Source organism: Lytechinus pictus, chromosome 3 (assembly GCF_037042905.1).
Source record: "Lytechinus pictus isolate F3 Inbred chromosome 3, Lp3.0, whole genome shotgun sequence".
Classification (NCBI taxonomy): Eukaryota; Metazoa; Echinodermata; class Echinoidea; order Temnopleuroida; family Toxopneustidae; genus Lytechinus; species Lytechinus pictus.
Genome location: NC_087247.1, coordinates 14,258,795 through 14,281,199, shown reverse-complemented (window position 1 = coordinate 14,281,199; position 22,405 = coordinate 14,258,795). Strand labels below are relative to the sequence as shown.

Here is a 22,405-nt window from a genome sequence, read left to right as displayed (position 1 = left end):
GTAAGCAATATAGACATATAGACCTCCTTACTCAAAATTAATGTATTCCCCTTCAGTGAAAGACCTAGGCAAAGGCATACCCCGTAGCAGCCTGTAGTGTAGCACCCGGGGGAAATGCGAAATGTCAACCAACTTGAGCAGGTGAAGGCCTAGTATATAAAAGTGCATTCACATAATTATTTTTGTTTCAAATATTGCCATTTTCTTGGAATACTCTCTCAAATTCGAAACAAGTGGTACCATGCGATTGGTGCATGCCGATGATGAACAATGAAAAACACGCCACTATACCATGCCGTTTCCGGTCCATTGCTCAGATTGCTAGCATACCGACTGGCAGGACCACGTGGTAGAAGATGATAATGAAAATACCACAACTATTGTTTGAGCACTTATAACACACGCCTCAAACAATGGGATTTTCCCGCCATGAATATGTATCAATCTATGTCATGATACAATTTTGCCCCGATCCTGTAATTTATTTTGACGTCTTTATATACCTATACCTGTTTGATTAGTGATTAAATTAAAGTAATACAAAGGCGATTAGTTTTTGAAAAATTAAGTTATCTACAGATTTCCAAACCTAAGAAGCATAATACGCCCTAATATGCAGTCTGGATTTCCGTCTGGATTAAAATTATATGGCATCCAACTAAGGGAATCTCTTCTCTTAATGGGCCAAATGAACTTTATAAAAGAAAAACAAGACAATTGAGGATGGGGTTTTGATCATGTTGAACCATGGACCTTCTTGGTAGGGTCCATGGTTCCCTATTTGCTGATTCACACAGAAATCAGACGAAATTATAATCCCCCAAATATAATCATACATTCCCTATATTCATCAGCGAAAAGGTGGCCTTGTTACTTTGACCAAGACATTGTCAGTCTTTGATTTGTCGAAATAATTAAAAGTACCACGACCAGTTAAAAATCTCTCTCGGGTGTTGCAAACAGCATCCTATACCTTGCAGAATAATCCCTTTCAGCAGCGTCCCGAATGAAATTGCCAATATCAATAGGTATGAGTTAGGTGTTTAAAAATTCACTGTTTTACGTCAGAATGGCCATGTGGTTGAACTTCATTTGACATCGTCCCACTTCTCCAACCACGTGGTGGACCAGTTAACAGATTTCGACCATGTGCTTCCACCGAATTCGGATTCTTTTCTTTTCTAGCTATACCGTACCCGCCATGAGGCCCTTCGATTGTCTCCCGTGGAGCTTTTATTCCAAGTTGCAGTTGCACGCAGGAGGGGGCTGACTGGAATCGTTTTAGTACAGATCTGCTGCTTTTTAAATAAAAGAAAAAGGCAGGAAGTTCAAAGTTAACTGGGTGTATAGGTAAGGTGTGTTAGGGGTCACACCACCACAGCGCCAGGTTCCCCTTTACATGGCCTCTCCCTCTCTTCTTCCATTGACCATGGCTGTGTGTGAACCGTTAGACTTATCACCGAGGCGCTTGAAAATTTCTCCCAAATTAATTCTAACAAATGAATAAAATCAGTCTTATAGTGTGTGGAGATCGTGATTTACTTTACGGAGTTAGTCGTCCAAGTGCATCTTGGTATTCACTAGGCCTAAACTTTTTAAAATGCTACCATGACGCGTCCCTTTAAAATGATTAATGGATATTTTTATAGAAAACTCCTCAATATAAATAACTAAATAAGCTTACAGTGCAGAAAACGCGCATTGAAAATGAAATTATTCTTCTTTGGAAGCCTCCAGTTATGGCCGCCAAATTGGGGTGATCTGTGAGGTCGGATTCATCCATAGGCAACCGGACTGTCACAGCCACTGACCTCCTTTTTCAAACTTTGGCGCGGAATACTGAAATAATTGTTGATCAATAATCAAACAAAGGTTTTACAAGCATGGAATCCCTGGTACAACAAAGAAACTGGGAAACAACTGCTGTTTACTGGTAGAAAAATATGAGAGAATCGATAACTGGCAATCGATATCGCATTTTTGTCGGTCCATCCAAGGAGCTGTAAACAGATTGGTCCATCTATGTGTATGCATGGAGCTATTAATAGCTCTATGGTGTATGTTATGCAACAATAGCCCCCGTATTTTATAACCAAGTTAAGAACCACCACCCCTTGCTTGCCCCCAAAATACAAGGGGGTCATCATTCTGGTCCCTCAAAAGAGGGACCGGTCCTTTTGGAGGGAGATTTGCTATCTTTTGAGAGTGGATCTTTACCTCTTTTGGAAAGAAAATGTCTAAAAACAAAAGATGCAGATGGATTGAGAGAGTGGATTACGATATAAACCGACAAGGCCCAGCTCTAACTTTCCTTCTCAGGTAATATGCGCGAAGGGCGTTCACCCAAAAGGAGGGGGAGGGGACTTGCATGGGGGTCACCTATCGGTCAGCGGTACATGTAATCTCAACGACCCTTTTCTTTTTCACGGCTTCTCTTCATTCGGCTATTCATTGTGACTTTTAATGCGATTAAATTCAAGATTTTCAATGAAAGTCCCAGAGACAGACGATATTCCATGACAGTTAGTACAATTAACTTTTGACAGCAAAAGGCAACTCATATAGAATGATGTCAAATTTTATCACACATTTGGGGACTCCTTTAAATTCACTTTCGTTTTTAGGAAAAGGCCGTGAGATTTAATTTTTTGGGGGCAAACAATTTTACCTAAAATTACGAGGATTAAACTACGTGATGAAAACGAAAATTTTATGATGGCCTTTTCAAGGTCCCCCCTCCCGAAATAATTTCATGTGTCTCAAATTTATGCTGGCAGATTTGCTTTACTATACTTTGAACTTTTCCGCAAAAAAATTGATGGTTTAAAAAAGTTTGGAGTTTGTAGACGTCGCGACGTTCAAAATTCTTATAACAGAGGAAAGTAGTTTTTATTGGCACGTACGGAGTCAGTGAATTCCGACTCACCAATAGCCCATCATTTCGATTAATAATTATTTTTCAATCCAGAGCTCTGAATATCCACAGGGAAAAAAAAGCAAAAGGGTGGAGTTCACCGTGAAGAATCGCAAATCAGGAACTGATTCTTTCTTGACCCTTTGTCCTTTATCATTAGAGACTTGAATCTATGAGGGACGAGTGGCCCTTTTTTGTACGATTTCTCAGAAGATAATGAAGAAGAGCCTGATATCTCTTTTACCTCCATGGTCTGATGAACGGTGAACGCCCACATACCGAAGATGAAGAAGCCACCCAGTAGCTAACCACGCATTCACCGGGATCATTTCTTTTCTTCTTTTTTTTATAGTCCTCAACAAATCAAAGTTTCAATGGTATAAAATGGAAGTATTCTTAAGAATCGCCTATATCTCTCGAGAAAGCCATGGCTTAGACTAAACTTTATAGAAAATAACACTACTTGTCAGGGGGCACTTGTCAGATTATGAATAGATCATGAGTGTCAACTGCCAGAACCTATAAAGTGCTATAAGACTTCTGAATCAAAAATAAATCCCGATCGGTTGTGGAAGAGACCATCAGAACTCTGGTTTTAGATTTAGATCGCAATGAAATTATTGTTGGTGAAATCGAAAATTATTTTACGATTTAAATCTAAGTCTAAAATTCGGCGCACGGTCAGATTAGAGATGATACTGTCAAAGACAAGGACCAGTCATGCCTGAGTAAGTCATGCAAGTCAAGTCAAGTCAAGTCATGCAAGTCAAGGACCAGTCATGTCTGAGTAAGTCATGCAAGGACCAGTCATACTCAGTCATACCAAACAAACTGACTCCAAACCGACCGATGGTATATGCCATTGGAAATAATGTAATAGATTTGATCGGTCTGCAGTCAGTTTCGTTGAGGTGACACGACATTTGCTCATCCGACAATTGCTCCGAGCTTAATTTCGTCTAAGATGTAGGGTTAGGGTTGCAATTGGGTTACATGTTAGGTTTAGGGTTATTAGGTTTAACATTGTACCCTATACTATATAGGGTTGAAGTTGGTCATTCGAGTAGAGTGTGGAATTGGTAGCGGAGCATTTGTCGCCAGAGCTATCAGCCAATGTCATGGAACCGTGACTGTGTTTGGTTGGTCGTTGATACCTTTATGCATGAATGCCTTCATTATTTTTGTTAAAGCCCTAAATAACAATCAGAAAAGGAACACTAATTCATTATTGTGTATCTATGATCTGATGTGTAGAAAACAGATAAAGGAAAGAAAATCGTAGCCTACATACAAAATATTGAAGAAATAAATGTCAACAATTACAATATCTATCGGTTTTGTTTAAAAAAATTTGCGTCTCACCCTTTCTCTCTCCTTTTCTCTCATACACTCTCTTCAAGCGCAATGCACTTCAATCAGAGAAGTAATTAAAGTTCCAGACTGTTTGGAACTCCCCTGCAGTATGTCTTTTAATTATCCTCTTTGAGATTATGTACATCGTCATACGGCACCTCTGATTACAAACTAACACCCTCTTTAAAAACAGACAATACAATCAGCTGACTGCTGCCTCGTCTCCGGATGCTTCATGAATACTGATTAGCTGATTATTATTCATATAATGGGATGGATGCCGGTAATTAGTGGATGTCACCTCAAGTGGCGTGGGTGCAACCGGAGGTCAAATCATCGCCTCCAGGGCTATCTTTCGTCTCTTTCCCCCTCTCTCCATCTACTCTCACATCATGCACCCTCCCCCCTTCCCCCTGAAAATACCAGTATATTAGGCCTATATTAACTTCGCAGTCATATTTGACCATATTTATTTATTGTCTCCATTGTAAAAAAAATGTTTAACATATTGGTAAAATATTAGTATTATCATAATGCCTTCAGAATAATTGTGCCGATATTAGTTCAGGTGTCACATATAAAGATGACAAGATATTTCATTCCAAATAGTATATGTTATACCCATACACTCCCTTTCCAGCTTTTTTTCTTGGGGGTCAACATTCTTGCTCAATAAGGACGCATGAATGTGTGTTGTTGACACGAAGTTATTTTCATTAATTTATTTACCCCCGCCCCCTCCCCTCCACGAATTCGACGTTGTTCCACCTTAGCCATCCCCTGCATTGTCTTCCGTCCCTCCCTCTTCATCTCCCCTCACTCTCTCATCTTTTATCTCCCCCCTCTCTCTCTCTCTCCTTCCGTCTCATCACTTCCCATCACCTTCCACGTCTTCTCACCAGCTACTTTCACTTTCCCATCGACGCATTGTTTATAATTCATTCCATTTTATTCGTTAATCCCCTGTTTGGCACGCGCCTGCTTAATGACGCGACGTCGCACGCCTCGCCCCCCATCCCTCCGTCTCTCCGTCCGCTCCCCGATGGATTTGCGTTAATTAATGCATAATATCGTGTCACTAATTAAGACGACTTAGCATTATGGTGCTCATGGTATTATAGTGCGGATGTATGCCACTTCATCCACGGAGGTTCATGCAGGGGTTAAAAGCAACAGCAAAATAATCTCCTCTCCCGTAGATCAATAACCTGGAATATACAAGCCAATTTTCTTATGCAGAGCCACAAAACACAGTCGGTGGGAAATGAACTAAATTTTGCAATTCAAATGAGCATAAGAATGTTAAATAGTGACATCTAGTTTTAATATGCTAGCTTTGTTTTCGAAAAAAAACCTGTTTGTCTCATCAAACCAAAATCAAGACTATATTGCTTTCCTAGATACGGCGTGGGGGGGGGGGGGGGAGGTAAATTATAAATGATTTTGTAAGATAAATCCCTAAGTCCCAATGAAACTCAATGTTATATGTAAACGAGATGATGATACAATAATTGTTCTTTTTCATTTTTTTTCTGGGTACTTACAATTATTTCTCCTTCGAAATTGTAGTGATTTTATTCACCGTTGCAAAATTGTCATTTTTCTTTAACTTGCAAAATCCTGTATAATCGGAGCGCGCCGAAAATTGATGACATTTCTCATCACTTTTTGCCAAAATGGATCGACGCCCCTGGGCCCAACCGTGGGGTTTATTCGTAATATTCCGCTCCGGAAAGGATACTATGGCTCAAATTTACCTTTCAGTAGATAAAATTCGTTAACAAAAAAACACGATTTTCCATACCTCGGACCTGCTCGAAACCCCTCTCGAAACATATTTTGGGAATTTCAATCCGCCTCACTGCATGTCGTGCAATATAATTTTTATAACCCTCAAATAGTACACCTGGAAGACGGTGGATTAAACGCGGATCTTCACTAGACTGTCTGTCTCGGTGTATAACTATATTTATATCATGATTGCCAATGCGTCCTTATCAATTGGCGCCAACATCATTCAAGAATAACTCATATATGACATACATCTGTCTCTCTGCCGTGAAGACAAGTGACTCAAGATCATCATTACATAACAAACCTAAAAACTAACAATGTATCACATGTATATGCCGAAGAAGTTGGAGAAGTGTCAATTGATACAATATTGTTTTAAAAATCTAATGAGCTTCCCGTAGAAAGTGTTCCACTTTGATTTCGTAACCATTGGTGGCCTTTCTATACACTAAAAATGACTAGTTAATAGGGTCAGCTGGGTGCAACTATTATTCTAGTCATATTTGACTATTTTCCAGTCGTATTTTACTAGAACAGAGTTATTTCTGACTAGAATATATGTCAGAAATGTGATTATCAGTGATTGCCATATCAGTTGCACCCAGTTGACTAATGGTCTATAGTCAGTTTGACTGATTTGTTTTAAGAGTGTATCATTCATAATATAGTCACCCACCGTTTTTTGTTTGATATGATACCACAATCATCAAGAAGTATAATCTCTGGGTTCTATTTTTTTACCCTAATATAAAATCCGTGGGAGGAATAAACAACGCCATTAAAATGCGTTTCCAAACTTCTCAAAGAAATCTTGCAAAGAATCGGATGATAGTTATACCCTTTTTACACAGGATTTTCTTAACCCCGGACTATCGCTAACCCCGTACTATCCTTAACCCCGTACTATTTTTTTTCCTTTTCACACATGCCAAATTGTTATCGCTAACCCCGGATAAGGAATGCTTGCTTTTCACACACGAAACTCGCTAACCCCGGACTAGTGGTTTTTGTCGATCATTCGTAGTACAAGTACTTCACTCGTACCTTTTTACGCACGCTAAAATTTCCTTAACCCCGTACTATAGGTGGGGCTAAATTGCCATTTAGCCCCACCTATAGTACGGGGTTAAGCTTAGCCCACTTTCGTTTTACACTAGCGATCTTAACCCCGTACTATCTCTCTTAGCACCGCAATTGCTGGGATAACCCTGCTTTTTTGCAGGGCCAAATAATCCCGTACTAAAGGTGGGGTTAGCCCACTTTGCAAAAATGCTGTGTAAAAAGAAAGTGGGCTAAGCTTAACCCCGTACTATAGGTGGGGCTAAATTGCCATTTAGCCCCACCTATAGTACGGGGTTAAGGAAATTTTAGCGTGTGTAAAAAGGGTATTAGACGTTATAGCATTGTGCATTAAGCTGATAAGACTCTTAAAACAGCTGATATTTTGATTGGGCAAAAGCGGAACGTCTAGTGCCGTCCTAGCATGGATTTGCCGACGTCATCCTGCTTATTTTCTTTGTTATTTTGGACATCATGCTCTGAACGTCCAAAACATCGAGGTCTTTCTGATTGTCAACATAATGAGATGACGAAGAGCTTCTAACATATCAACGCAATCAACAATAATAAAAACAAACACGCCGCATGCCAAGTCCTGCGTTGCATTATTTTGATGCGTATATTATTCAAAAGAAGTGAAACACACAAACAATGATTATGAACATGTCCATCCTCGTTTGCTTTATAAGAAACATTGCAAATATCACATCAAATGGAAGATGACATATTTAAGAGTGCATCCCCAATTTTTTTTTTTCTCGAAAGAATTATGACACTAGCATGTCAACAACGAAAGTTGCATAAGCATGCCCATTTTTCACATAGATTTTACAGTCGATTGTCAGGGTGCAACGAACATCAATGACACCCGTCATGAAAACCTATTAATATTCAAATTTCAGGGATTTAAATCTTTTGCATAATCGATGTGGATTTATTTCAAATCATGAATACTAGAGTGTTATCCAAATGATGTGCATTAATGTCGAGCAATTTACTTGCTGACTTCAGATTGGGTTACATGGTGATTGGGAATGATCCAAGAATTTCCAATTGCATAAAAGTTTCATCTGGTCATCTGGTTGATGTTATGACTCTGACTATTTCCCCTCTACAGACAAAGAGAGTCGTATTTATTCATTTAATTACGTCAACATGATTATGTATCCTAAAAGCTGCAACTTTAATTTGCGTACGCATCCGACCGTACGGATACCGACAGGGAGGAAACCACGTGACCGTTCCTTTTAGCCAATCACAAGCGGTTATACGTCTATCTCGACTTTCATAGTCTCAGTGGGATACTTGAAGGTATACTTCACTCGAGTTAGATTACTTGGTATCGGGCTATCAGTTTGTATCATTTTTATGTCGGTTTAGACGGACTCTTTCGCGAAATCATCTCCTTGGCGAAATGTAAGCCATGACCTGGAACGAAGAAATCATCATAAAAACCAGTCGGAAAATTCATGAAATTTGAGACAGGGAAAGAATCAAATGAAAACATCTGCCTAAATGAGAAGATCATGAAGATGTCGGGGATGACGAATATGGCCTGTCTCTATAATTAGAAATATCCCCGGCTGGTAAATAGAATGTGATATCCACTTTGTGTTCCGAAACAGGGCGTTGTATAGTGCTTTGTAAATTACTATATCTACCTCTCTCTGTGGTCGATAATCGTGATTGCGACGGGTATGGATTAGGACGGAGTCAATTATCGCAGGTTATTATTAGCATTCTAATTCATGAATTATTGAAATAAAATCATGACCTGGCCGACAAATGACGTCAGGCATCGGAATAATGAGGCAGACAGAATAGGAAGCTAATTGCGGGTGAAGTCTTTGTCTTTAAAGAAATCGGTTAATAAATGGCTAGGGTTTGACCTTGATAATAATTGGCTTGCTTCAAAGCTATAAATGGAAACAGGTTGAAGTATTCCGGTTAATATACAATGTAACCAACGTCAGGCTCTAATTAACGATTGATTACTTAGCATTGTGATATTCCCTGCTTAAGGCCATGCACAGAAACATAAAAAAAATTGTTCCCTTAAGCCCCCCCCCCCCCCAGATAAAAATGAATTTTAAAATTAGACTTTATATATTGATATTAATAATATAATTTGGAGTATCAATATATAATTGATAATCGTAAAAATGGATCTAGAGAAAATGACTAAAAAAAATCAAATTCAATCCGTAATAAGGCCGAGAGGCGGTTCTGCTTCCTCACCCCCCCCCCCCCCCCATGACGCAGCCCTTATCGTGTTATCTATACATCAAAGTATGTCAACTCTCCTTGTTAGGCTAAACATTAATATAATCTATGAATACTCTTTGAAATTGAAATCAAGATAACGAAACACTAGGGAAATGTTGAGTCTATCTCATTTTTAAAGTCTTGTGCCATGCTGGTCGCGGGTACTTTGCGGAGGGGGGGGGGGGGTGGATGTAATTACATTGAATGTGTCACATGACGCGTCCCAATAACGTGACTGAAATATATTTGGGAAACAACTGTAGTGTGTCATGGTCACATGGGTGTACTGTGATAAGTGGTGGGAACGGCTACCTACTTGACTGTATTACGAATTGTTACATTTAACGGGTTCTGAAGTCTGAATATTATGTTGGAAAGTGTACTTCTGTTCTCTTCCTGGATCGAGATTAAAGGGTGCATTGCAATTACTGGGAAAATTAAGTCTGGTGTCCTGTCAGTTCGGTACGAACAAGCCATGCATTGTAAACAACATGGTACTGGTAGTAAGAGTAAATACTTATTTCTAATCGCTTGGAAATAGAATTATAATCTGCAGGTTTTTATTATTTTACTGCTAAAAAGTTCAGTTTGTGGCTTTGTTGAGACATTTTTTTTACATGCATCATCAGCATGTTGCTCTTCTCTCATTTACAACTGTATACAGTATTGATAACATATTATATTTACATCTAATAATGACATCTTGGTGATAAATGTCTTTTGCTTAAATCCATTGGAAGAACTTCTTTGTCTACCTATTCAGTGGCTGTGTTCATTGGCACCTACTGTCTTGATAAGCTGCCAATGAAAATGATATAATGTCATGTAAACCAAGATGGAATGCTTTCTGCCCTCGCTACACCCCCAACACACCTCCAAACGACACCTGAGATGATCACATGCCACAGACAAGAGATAAATATGCATTCCACTGAGGTTGGAAGTCATATACAGGAACAGGGATGCGATCCAAAAGGGGGATGGAGAATGCGATGGAAGATCTTGGGGAAGAATTCGGATCTTATTTCTTCTGCTATTTTGAAAAGGGGATAGAATAGGGGTTGATGGTTTGAGCGTAAAAGCAAAAATGCTCTGAACGGTGTATTAAAACCAGTTAGGTCTACCCATTTATAGCTGATCCATTTTCAGAGAATTATCATAATATCACCTAATGAGATATTATGTTTTGTCTATTGATAATAAAATATCTATTCATAATAAAATAACCAAACTGAATCATTTCATATCAATAAAAGCCCGGCCCGGACCACGGTAAGCTGTATGCACGTCTGTGTTATCAGCAGTGAGCAGCATCACTATATATACTGCACTTCTAACAGCTCTCTCGAATCACGCTCTTTGTATGACCGGTATTCCAGTCTGCCGGTGAGTCGTCCTCTGATGAAAGACGGACCCATAACTTATAATCACAAACCTTATGGCATAAAACTATCTCATGACGTCATCCAGAGATCATAATCTTCCCTCCATCACGGTGGAGGATGAGGAACGAGCACGCGAGATCTCAAGAAGTCTTGAGATGCTCAGTGACATATACCTTGGCAGCCTGCAACCCTGTGGTATGTTGCTTATCAACGCCGCCAGAGACGTCATCGGAAAAGTGATCCCCAGACTCGGCCCGTCATGCTATCACGTGATCTCATTTCTTATACCCTCTTCCCTTGATATCCTTGCTATTTTGTCGCGATAACTTGAGCCAAGTTATTCTTGAAATGCTATATTGCGCATCGAGATGAAAGGCGAGAGGTGGCCAGAAGGTCAGATGGTTGGTGAGAGGGCTCTGAACTTGATGGGAAACAGTAGCCCACTAGGCCCCCGATAGGCCGATACAGAAAATGATGCAGCTCCAAAACCAAACCTCTGTCTGGAATGCCTGTTTCTGATTGGTTGAAATGCAAGTTGCGTTTGATCTTTTTGAATTGCACATTGATTGCAGCTCTTCTTGAAACCAAACCCCGGAGAAGTTGGATATGTAGTAACTGATATTGTGGAGAGAGAGAGAGAGGGGGGGGGGGTAGGTATGGAATGGAGATACTAATTCCAATGATGTTTTACAGAGGCCTCACATTGGTCAACACTATATGATGCAGCCAAAGAATTATGAGGATTTTTTTGTTTGTTTTATATTTTACAAAAGACATGAGCGTCTTTTTGTCATTGTAGTCAGTCACAATCTTCGTGAGTCGATGATTAGATGTGGAACGTGGCAGCCTAAACTTGGACGTTTTGTTATCATGATGGCAAAGCATGATATTCCTCAAGAACTTGGACATCATTCAGGATAAGTCATCATGGCCATGAATGATGTGAGGCAGTTTTGAACTTTTGTCGAACCGCAGTCTGGGTCGATCTTACATCGGTCTTGATACTCTTTACCCGCAGACCAGCAGGTGGGGAGAGGGTCGTGGAAAGCCGCACAAGTACATTTCAAAGCCGATTGGATACCACATGACAAATGTACAGGGGCAACATTTTTAGCACTTGAACCGCGAACGAAGTTCATCTTTACGAAGCTATGGCATAGTTACCAAGTTTCATCATTAAAGAGCTAAACCACAAATATCTGTTTGAAGCCATTTACAGGTGTATTGTTTGCAATTGTTGTGGTATCAACACCTCAATGGTTGTGGTTTATTGGTTAACATGAAAAAATAAGAATAACCATATGCTTTCTTCTATGGTTATCTGGAGCTTCCCTTCGTGTGATAGTCCAAAGTTATAGGTTTTCAAGTAATTTCAAAACACATTGCAATTGGCGCCAGATACTGCATTGTTGATAAGAGATGCAGATCCGAGCACAAAGTCATGTAAAATGAAGGGCGTCTGCTTCTGTCAGGTATCGTTGTCTTGAGGAGGAAGGGGACCCGAAAGTCCTACTCAAAACCTCCCAACGGCTATCAATCAAATCGCGTAGGTAACCTTTCTTTCCTTCAAAGTAATACTTTCTTTAACAAACCGACAGGAGGACTATGAATGTACTACTCCCTTATGTCCTAATGTCACAGATGTTGCATGACTAAACAGACCACTGTCTACTGTGGGACTTCGGCTTTGGTGGGACTGTTGACCACAGGGGCGACGATTTGGGTGGTTAGAAAAAGCTAACACCACTGCCTGAAAAATGCAGGTGTGCCCTTTCCATTCTATGCCTTTGCCAAAGTCATCGACGATTATCAGTTTTGTCACCCATCGGGATGCGAGTATAGTCATCAATCGAGACAATTTCAATTCTGCAGAGCATGTTTCATCATGGACGCGATGTTCTACCGTGTCATGAAGGGTAATAAATGTCACTTTGGCCGTCTCCATTCGTTTGAAGAATGCTCAAAGCGAGGAAGTGGTGATGACTTGAGTCTAGGGTGTTCTATAGGTGAGTGGTGTTCTCCGATATAGTTCTTCGTCTACTTGAAGATTAGAAGCGATGCCGTATCATTATCATCTGAATTCAAAGAATTCCATCGAGACCATCGGACTAGATTGCTCATTATTATCTGATCACGCCCTGTATAAAGTGATGTACGCAATGACCCAACTTCGAATTCAGTGTCAATTCTAGTCCCTTAAGCACTAGATCCTTGAAAACATTTCAAGAAGTCTGTCCATTAGGTTTACCCATGGACCTATATACTACAATATGGTTTACCCATGGGCTGCTAACAGAGGGATTCGTCATCAGTCTTGTAACTCAATTTATCTCTCCCCTTTGTAAGAAAAAGTTAAGGTACGATCGAAATGTAATTATTTGTAATGGTTTGGAAAAAAAGAACTTTCCCTCTGTATAGATTATCATTAATCGTGTACAACTAGAACGCCGGGCTAGAACGTTGCAAGTTATCAAACATGACACACTGACTATTCCGTTTCTCTTATCTGAACGCAAAAGGTGGGTATACCGACAGAAGTGAAATTATACAGACGAAAAATAAATGTCCGGGGAAATGTTTAAATAGTGACCTGTGATGCACTGATAATGTAGACCTGGAGAGAGAGAGAGAAAAAAAGTGCACTTAATAATGCAAATAAAACTTATTTTTCTGCAGGATGGTATTGGCCGACGCCTTTAAAGGAAATAGTCATTGCTATTTTCTGGCACGCGTTAGCAATTTCTGAACTCCACGAGAACCGTGAACTGAGAACGACCCTTTTTGTGAGAAAGTGGTGCTCATTATGCCCCCCTTCTAATGTTTCTCAAACCCTGCGTTTCCTATTTCCACCTATCCTAATATTGAAGAGAATTTTGAAGCATTTCCCTCATCAATTTATTCTTATATTTCTTTTCAAGCAATACATCTTGTGATATAGACCAGTGGGGTATAGAGCCCCCCCCCCAAAAAAAAAAAAAAAAACTGACGGGGCTAACAAGCCAAGTCGCATGCTCTCTTCATTCGCACCTGTAAATTGTGAAATTTTTCAGAAATGAAGATCTGATTTTGTGATAGATTTGACATAATATTCCGAAAAAAATCACTCTTTTTCCTTTCCTGTCATTATCTCCTTATTTTCTTGGTCGTTTGACTCTCCCTTTTTTTTGGGGGGGGGGGGGAGCAGGGGTAAGAGTCAGATTGTACAACGGTGATGGTCAATCTCACCATGTTAGTGAAATGACTCCGAGATGGGCAAAATATCAGCCAATGTAGAAAATGCAATCAGTAAAGGTGAAAGGATTATCTCTGTATATGTTTCTGTTTGTGGTAACTCCCATAGGAACTCGGCAGGACAGCATTTTTTGCTGGTAAACGCCAAGCTGGTATATAACCAATTTCCTTTATTTTTTGCCGTTGAGAAAGACGCTCTTTGAACTTGAGTGGATATAATAGTGGATACAAAATGTCGTTCAGAACTTCAGATTATGAGTTGTCTTTGCCATCGTATAGACAGATATAATCTCAATATTCAAATTATCGATGATTCACCCCCTCCGTTGGCAAAATTTCGTAGACACATCCAGCGCTCCTTTTATCTTTTATGTTCCTTGTCAAATTATAGCGAACTATATTATTTGCCCCTTGATAAACTTCTGGGCATATTCAGCGATATTTGTTGACTGGTAAGCGTTCTGAAATGATATAATTAATTCATGGCAGGTTTGGTGAGATCATTGGGCTATAAAGCATGATGAGATGTTGATAAGCAATCCTTGTTACTGGGACCACTAACTCATTTTCCTGTTGAAACTTTCAAAGGCGCCACTAGTTTTCTAATAAGGGTAAACTCCTTTTTTGGCGCGTCGTTCGTTTAACTCAGAGACCGTTTCGGTGATTCAATTTATTGCTATCGATAGGGACTCAATTACTTATGGCTAGCATTTAATAGGCTGTATTTAACGCGGTGAATTTGAAATTGTGATTGAAAAGTTTCCTCGCCCGACGGAAATGATGTATTTTTCTCACCAAAGTCTGTACAGGAAACTTCGCACTTGAATTCATTGAAGTTTTGGAATATAGTAGCTTGACTGTTCATGGAAAACTTTATTTACCGTATCCCAGGTTGAAAAATAATGTTTTGAACACCCCCCCCCCCAAAAAAAAAAAAAAAAAAAATGTTAGTGAAATCAAAATTTGGGCAAAGAATTAAGTTTTGCACTATATTCGGAATGAAACAGTATCTTCATAAATATGCAATCAGCATTCAGCAAGCTGATGATGTCATATCCCCACTCATTCTTTTGTATTTTAGTATACGAAATTATATTTATTCAGATTTTGTCCCCCAAGAATGAAATAAATTGGATTGAATGCTGTACTGTTTTAATGTGTAATATGATTATTGCTTTGACTTACATTGTTACATCATACACAAATGTTTAAAAATATGAAATAATTCTGATTTCATGTAATAACAAAGGGGGAAAAAAGAAAGCGGGGACATGACATCATCAGTCCATATTCATGACCGCGTGCATATCATTAGCATTTTGCTCTGTGGATTTTACTTTATTTATATATAATTATTTTCAGCCCGGGGTAGGCCTAGTCTACAAAATTAATGTAGGCCCACATCTGCAGTGTGTGTATCACATCTGTATAGTATCTATGTGTATATAGTCTGCTGTGCAAATATGTTTGTGTCTTCTGTGGTTGGGCTCGCTTCGCAAACCGACCAGCAGCGCGAAGCGCGCTGGGATCCCAACTCACGAGCCATTCAGAGTCTGCTTAGTAGACAAGGGTAGGCCTGCCTTATAGTGCTTCATGAAGCTCAACATTTCTAGGTGAATATTAAAGCCAGTCATTAAAGGGACAATACTATCATCAACCATTCCATTATTACAAACGTGTATTTGGACATCGGCTTGATAATTGATTCTAAAGTACTAAAAAATATATATATATATAATGTATTTGGCGCCCTCCCTTGGAAATGATTTTCATTTGCTGTCAAGGTTAAACGATGACATCTTTCTCTGTCTCTCCCCCTCTCTCCTTTATCTTTCATATCCCTCTTTTCGAGTACAGACAAATCTGCCCGAGTCAAGTCTTTTGAGAACACAGAAATCTGTTCAGATGGGAGATCGACTTCAGCAGATTTACTATACTACATTATCCATTTTCCATTCTCTGCCTATTATCTATCAAATTTTCTTTATTGGTCTCTTACGAACACCTTTTCTCACAATTATTTCTCTTTCTCTCTGAAGAGTCATCTGCTCCATTCTCTCTCTTCCCCTTCTTTATCACCACACAGCTCTTCTTTTCTATCCAATGAGTACATTAGAACAGTCAGTCCCCCGTTTCTCACTTTTCTCTCTCTCCATCCCACTATTTCCCCCCTCTTCTCTCAATCACCAAATTATTCCATCCATTTACATCAGATTGCACACAATTCTATTTTCTATACTTGGCCTACTTACTAAGCACTACAAAAATAAATCTTAACAAAATTATGTGTAAGTTTTTCATCGTGCCAACTGGCAAACCGTTTAATTGATATTTTTATTGCAAGTTTTTTTTCTTTTCTTTCCACAATATAAAAAATACATATCTGTTATTTACAAAATTCAATTAAATTAATAACAAAATTGAACGTATAATCCCACATCAAAATTCATGAGGAACAATATATTACTAAATTCAACAATCTTCGGGTACTGAGGTATCTTGAGTGACGACAAATAAATAGGACATGTCAAAAGACAACTTCAGTTTTCTTTTTCACACAAAACATTCAAACAAAAGAAATAAAGACACACATGTAATTTGACCTATGCCTAATTTTTGGTCACCGCTTAAATCTTTTCAGGCACAACGGTGGACTTTAGTCTTAGATTTATTATTATTATTGGAAGGATCAAGGGGAGGAGTATGCAATCGCATTTCCAGCTTAAATTATTAAATGCGCCATATTAATTCATAAATTCATGTACTACATGTACCCTACACATCCCTTGGTTTACATCAGAAAAGCCAGAGATCTTAAAAGCACATAGCAATCAAAGGTAAAATTCATATGATGTAATAATTTTTCACTTCATTTTTGATGAATTATGGAACTTCAATTCATTTTCCATTTAAACATGTAAATAATAATTGCAAAATACAAATGAAAATTCACTACATATTTAAATTCAAATTCATTAAGGACATAAAAATTCAATGTACAATTATTTGACTGTTGGCCCCCTGAATATACCTAGTCCAAATATGTAGTAAATTAAATAGACAATTTGAATTAGCAATCAGAGAATCAAAATCTCAAGCAAATTGCTTCATTAACATAAACTAATCTATTCCAGTTTAATGAACACGCCAAATCCAATGGAAACATAAGAGTTGGGGTGTTAAAAATTTCCCATGAACTGAATTTCAAAAAATAAATTTAGATCTCTGGCACTTCAGAACCATAATAGATTTAAAAAAAAATTAAAATGTCGGATGAATTTGGGAGAATATTCAATGGTCAACTATGTTTCAATATATTTTAAGTAGAAATATTGAAATTAACATAATGGATATTGTAATTGATTACACACAAATAACATTTGATTTGCATCAATATAGAATTACCAAAATGGGCGAAGTTAATATTATAACAGGAAGGTTTAAAATAATATTAACAGGCAACCATTAAGAGTTGCTGTATTTATTGCATTTAGCCATCAAGCTTTAAAAAAATTCAAATAATTGGCACATTCAGGATGTACAAATACTGAGCTATCTCTTATAAAAAATTGTTACATATGCAAAAAAGGGAATATGTCACACATTATTGGGGTCAAGGGTTATTCGAGAGGACAATTCAATAATTAATATTTGCAGCAGGAGGCAGCAAATTCAATATCACACACTGGGTTTCTTAAACTTCTGATAATGTTCTCAATTTCTTTCCACCTAGCCTCATTGAGGTCATATATAAATAAATAACCATTATTTTTAAATGTCAGAATATTCACACCCTTAAATACTTCACTGCCCCTTTAAAATATGACATGACATCACTTAGCAAAAAACAGGGAATATTGCACTTGATAAAACGCGACAACACAGCCACTAGCACCGCATCTGTAAGGGCAGAATACGTGATAAATAAACCGAACACGTTTGGAAGTAGAAAACTCCAATTGTGCGCGTTGCAGGAGTCCATCAAAGGATAATGCATAACAAGGTTTGTTAGCTGTGTTGGGCTCCAGGGACGAATATACAGTCTCTTGCTTCTCCATCCTCAATGCCAGAGTCTGATGAATCTGAGTCTTGCGAGTTTGAGAGCAGTTCAACACTGGTTAATGTCTGCGAAACAACATCACTAGCACGATTGTGAACAAAACAGTTTGACGGGTGCGATACTGTGCATTGGCATGTTTGAGCCTTGTGGATATCCTCGTGGCTGGAGTTGGTGCTGCTGTACGGGCTATTGTCCAAGCTGTTCATCGAGTGTCCTGTGCAGATGATCTTCTGACCACCATTGTCTGATTGACCCTCCCGCATCCAGGGGTGGTCAAGAATGTCCTCAATGTTCAATCTGTGTTGGGGTTTCACCTGAAGCATCGACTGGATCAGGTTCTTCAGCGAATGCGACAGACCATCGCGGAAATAGAGTTCTGCTCGGCATATCTCATCGTCCTTTTCAAAAGGAATATCACCGCAGGCCATATCAAAGAGTAGTATTCCAAGTGACCAGATGGTAGCCGACCGTCCATGGTATCTGTGTGACATGATCCATTCAGGTGGGCTGTACACTCGTGTACCTGCAGACGAGAAAAAATGGAAAAGCATGATTAGAAAATTTGTCACATTATTATAAAACATTTAATAGAAATAATACAATGAAAAATTATTAATCATTATTTCCATTTTGTCCCTACTAAAATCGGATATTGGAGAAAGTTCACAGAGGCTTAGGTAAAATTTCTTGCCAGGCTTGCAATGCATACTTGAGTAGGGTTGAACAGTTCACCCGCCGTTTGACGTCATACTTTGAGAGGCTGGGCAAATGCCAATGCGAGATAGCTCGCTCTCCCCATAACAAAATACAATACAGCTTGAGTGCACAATACACACGCCTATGTATGTACACAGCACAGCCGCGAATTCCAGTCTTAAACGTGTAGAAATTCTACATGAATTTCTTCAATGGGGAGACTCTGTACACACAACTACCCAATCAAAACAGACCCAGCTTGGCCCTACTTTCTGCATTTTTAAAGCTCACTTGCATTCTTTTTTTTACCAAAAATTTCACCAAATCATGTACTTTCTGCTTACATTTCAAACTCATTACCATTCTTACTAATATATTTATGCTCAACTAAACTTTGTATTAACTACCATCTTTTTACTTTCAAACCTTTCAATTTAGTAAAGATTCACTTTCATAAATTTTGAAAATTCTTTTCTTCACAAAAAATGAAAATTCTGAATTTTGACCATACATCAATTGTACGAAACACATGAAAAATAATGAAAGGTACAATTCAGGTATTCAAAAATAACTAAATTTAATACCTAAGCTAAATGGTAGCTTGTATTTAACTAAAACAAACTATTATGAGATTGGATATCAAACTCACCATCAAAATCCTTGTACACTGTATCCTTTAGGAAAGCACCAGATCCAAAGTCTATGATTTTCAAATGTCCTGATTTAAGATCAACTAAAATATTTTCATCCTTCAAGTCTCTATGTACGACACCAGCCTCGTGACAGCGGCTAGTAGTTTCCACAATTTGCCTGAAGAAACGACGGCAAAGTTCTTCGGGTAAAGGTCCTTGTTCTGTGATGAAGTCGAAGAGATCTTTGGCTGGATCAGGCCTTTCCATGACAATGACAAAACTGTCTGGTTGTTCAAAATAGTCCAACATACGGATACAGCCATGGATGGATGAAACACGCTTCAAAAGGCTAACTTCCAATGGGACTTCTCTGCCATTAAGCTGTTACAATAAAACAGATGGAAAGACAAAATTAGACAAATGAAAAAAAAAATAATCATGGAAACAATATCATGGTAAAAAAAGTTTAAATTTACAGTCTAATGCAAAAATTAATTATTACAATAGGGAAATAATTTGAAGGGTGGATAGACTACTAGTATTACTGATTAAACAAGTTTAGTGAATGCTCAAAATAATTTTCCACTTTAAAATTAAGAAAATGTGTTAACTGAATGTATAATGGTCTATGAGCAAGAAGGAGCCACTGAACAGCTGACTGCGACCGGCGAAATTGACTTTATTTGGCAGTCCGCCAGCTGATACCCAACCGGCCGGTCTAGTCTGCGTTTACAAGTCTTTGTTCAGCTAACGCTTTGTAAGTGTGTGTGTGTGCAAAGTCTATGCAAAAATATATTTTCTGTGACACTCACCTGCACCCAGTCGTTCACTTTCTCCTTGTTAACCAGCTTGATGGCGACCTGAAAAGGGGGAAAAAAGCGAACAAATTGTTAGTGAATGTTCTGATAAAACACCATATGAGCAAACAATCTAAATCTTTGGGAATAAGCATGATAAGTTATGTTCGGAAAAGGGTTATTTAGAAATTTCTAACAGGGTCGGGTCACACAAAACATACACACGACATTCAAAATCTACTCACCGGTAAATTGTCAGAAATCCTCGAGCCTGCGTAGACTGTTCCAAATCCACCGCTTCCAAGCAAAGAACCGATGCTGTACGTCTTCTCAAATGATTCTCTTTGCTTTCCTGTAGGAAACAAAAATAGAGAACATGACATTAATGAGATGAGACTATTAAGGGAAATTTATTAAGAGAATGAAAGTGATTTTTAAACGACATAGCCATAGCAGAGAGACAAATATTTTGAAAACTTACCATTGCGATCAGCTGTTGATGTTCGACCCATGTTTTTCACATTCATAGAGCAAATTTCGGCAAACTGACTTGTCAGCTTCCGCGATAGATTCATGTCGAAACTGTTTAATTGTAATATTGTTACACTGTTATGATGATAGTATACGATCCGTAAGTATAAATCCAAGAGTAACAGTTGGCGTGCTTACACGATGAGAGTTGTGTTTACTACTGAAATATTTGATGATCGTCGGGTGACTATAGTAAAAATTGCCACGACCACACAAAACACTAAACACAGGCGAGCATAGCATAGCAGCCTAACCGTATCGAGTGCGTACGTCGTCCCCGCCTCATAACATTGGCGCTGAGTGGCAGTGACTAATGAATATTCATAAACATATCCATCCGCGTCGTGATCAAAACAAAGATTTCAATGTACCACATTTCCTAAAATGATTTACGAAGAGAGTGGAAATATAATTTAATAATATCAACTTGACATAAAATATAGATTGAGATTGTTTTAATTATGTTAGATGCCTCACTAAAGGAAGAAAATTCCGGTGCTAATTTAGTCGCGTATGCCACTTCACGCTCTTCCCCAACGGTTAACGTGTAGAAAATCAACGCACGTGATTGGACGCATTTACTTTAGCAAGAGGACCAATCACAAAGAGGCTGATACATATTCATTATGTTGAACTACATAACGATTCAAGCTCGACTATCCCGCCAGGTGAACTTTTGACCGCGAAATCTCGGCGTACATAAAAATGTCTGGATTGGTTTGCCTGCAAATTTGTCGCCTTTTCATATGTCTGTCGAATGAGGATAACTCCTTGTTCTCTCACATTTTTTTCGAAAGAACATTCGCATACGACGAAATAACTCAGACACAATCATTAATGCAGAAAGCACATATATTTTCAGGTACAGTTCTAAAGAATATATTGTCAGCCAAAGAAGAGAAAAGGGCTGATAGCTCAAGCCTCAAAAGCTGGAAAATGTTGGGCTTATTCAGTTTAAAAAAAAAAAAATCTTCATTCATCAGGAAAATGAACGTGAAGAAAAAAAACAAAGCGTTTTCCAGCCTTAAACAATATCCCTCCCAATAAATGAGTCGTTTAATACCATAGACCTGCACCTCGGTTGAACTACTCAAATTGGGTAAACTCGTTTTAGCAGACGACATACATAATGGAAACAGCTAAATGCCTAACTCTGCGACATAATGTAGTGGCGCGGAGGCAAAACGTTGAAGCGGCTTCCTCCTTTTGAAGCAGACGATCAGCTCTGATAATTAAACGTAGAGGACGCTAGACCTCTTTTCTATTTTGTTCTCCATTCACGAATGAACGGAGAGCGACACAGCAAAATTTTAACATAGCTAATATTCTGAATATTATACATTAAATATCTCTTCATGTTGATTTTTTATCCAGTCATTTCATTTATCATTTTCATTTTTTTCCAATTTCTTTCTATCTTTCTAATTTTCATCTAAACAGAGTGCCCATCTCTTATCTATTATGGTTTTTATTTATTTTTCTCAAAATAATGTTTAATATCAATTTGATAATGAAAATCAAAATTATTATTTCATAGTCATGATCATCATCACCGGCATCGTGTTTAAGCATAATAATCGTCATTACTACGTTGATGTGTTTTTCATATTTTATCACCACTTTTACTGTCAATGCTAGTATAAGTTCTGTATTTATCATCATTTACATTCCTTTATCATTGTGGCGAT

The 22,405-nt window shown here is 38.4% G+C and overlaps 1 protein-coding gene across 1 annotated transcript; it reads right to left on the bottom strand.

Moving 5' to 3' along the window:
* Window positions 1-16,290: 16,290 nt before the first annotated feature.
* Window positions 16,291-21,235, bottom strand: LOC129257772 (serine/threonine-protein kinase pim-1-like). Its single transcript, XM_054896170.2, has 5 exons — window positions 20,668-21,235; window positions 20,432-20,538; window positions 20,202-20,249; window positions 19,407-19,770; window positions 16,291-18,584 (listed from the first exon to the last, which is right to left on the bottom strand). The coding sequence occupies exons 1-5, from the start codon at window positions 20,759-20,761 to the stop codon at window positions 18,010-18,012; spliced, it is 1,188 nt and encodes a 395-aa protein (XP_054752145.1). The 5' UTR covers window positions 20,762-21,235; the 3' UTR covers window positions 16,291-18,009.
* Window positions 21,236-22,405: the final 1,170 nt, after the last annotated feature.

Bases quoted from the DNA above. Each gene is read 5' to 3' on its own strand.
- LOC129257772 (XM_054896170.2), bottom strand. From the start codon at position 20,761: ATGAATCTATCGCGGAAGCTGACAAGTCAGTTTGCCGAAATTTGCTCT. The intron at 20,539-20,667 runs GTAAGTTTTCAA...TGTTTCCTACAG, and splicing joins ATCAACAGCTGATCGCAATG to GAAAGCAAAGAGAATCATTT. The intron at 18,585-19,406 runs GTGAGTTTGATA...TCTCGTCTGCAG, and splicing joins AGTGTACAAGGATTTTGATG to GTACACGAGTGTACAGCCCA.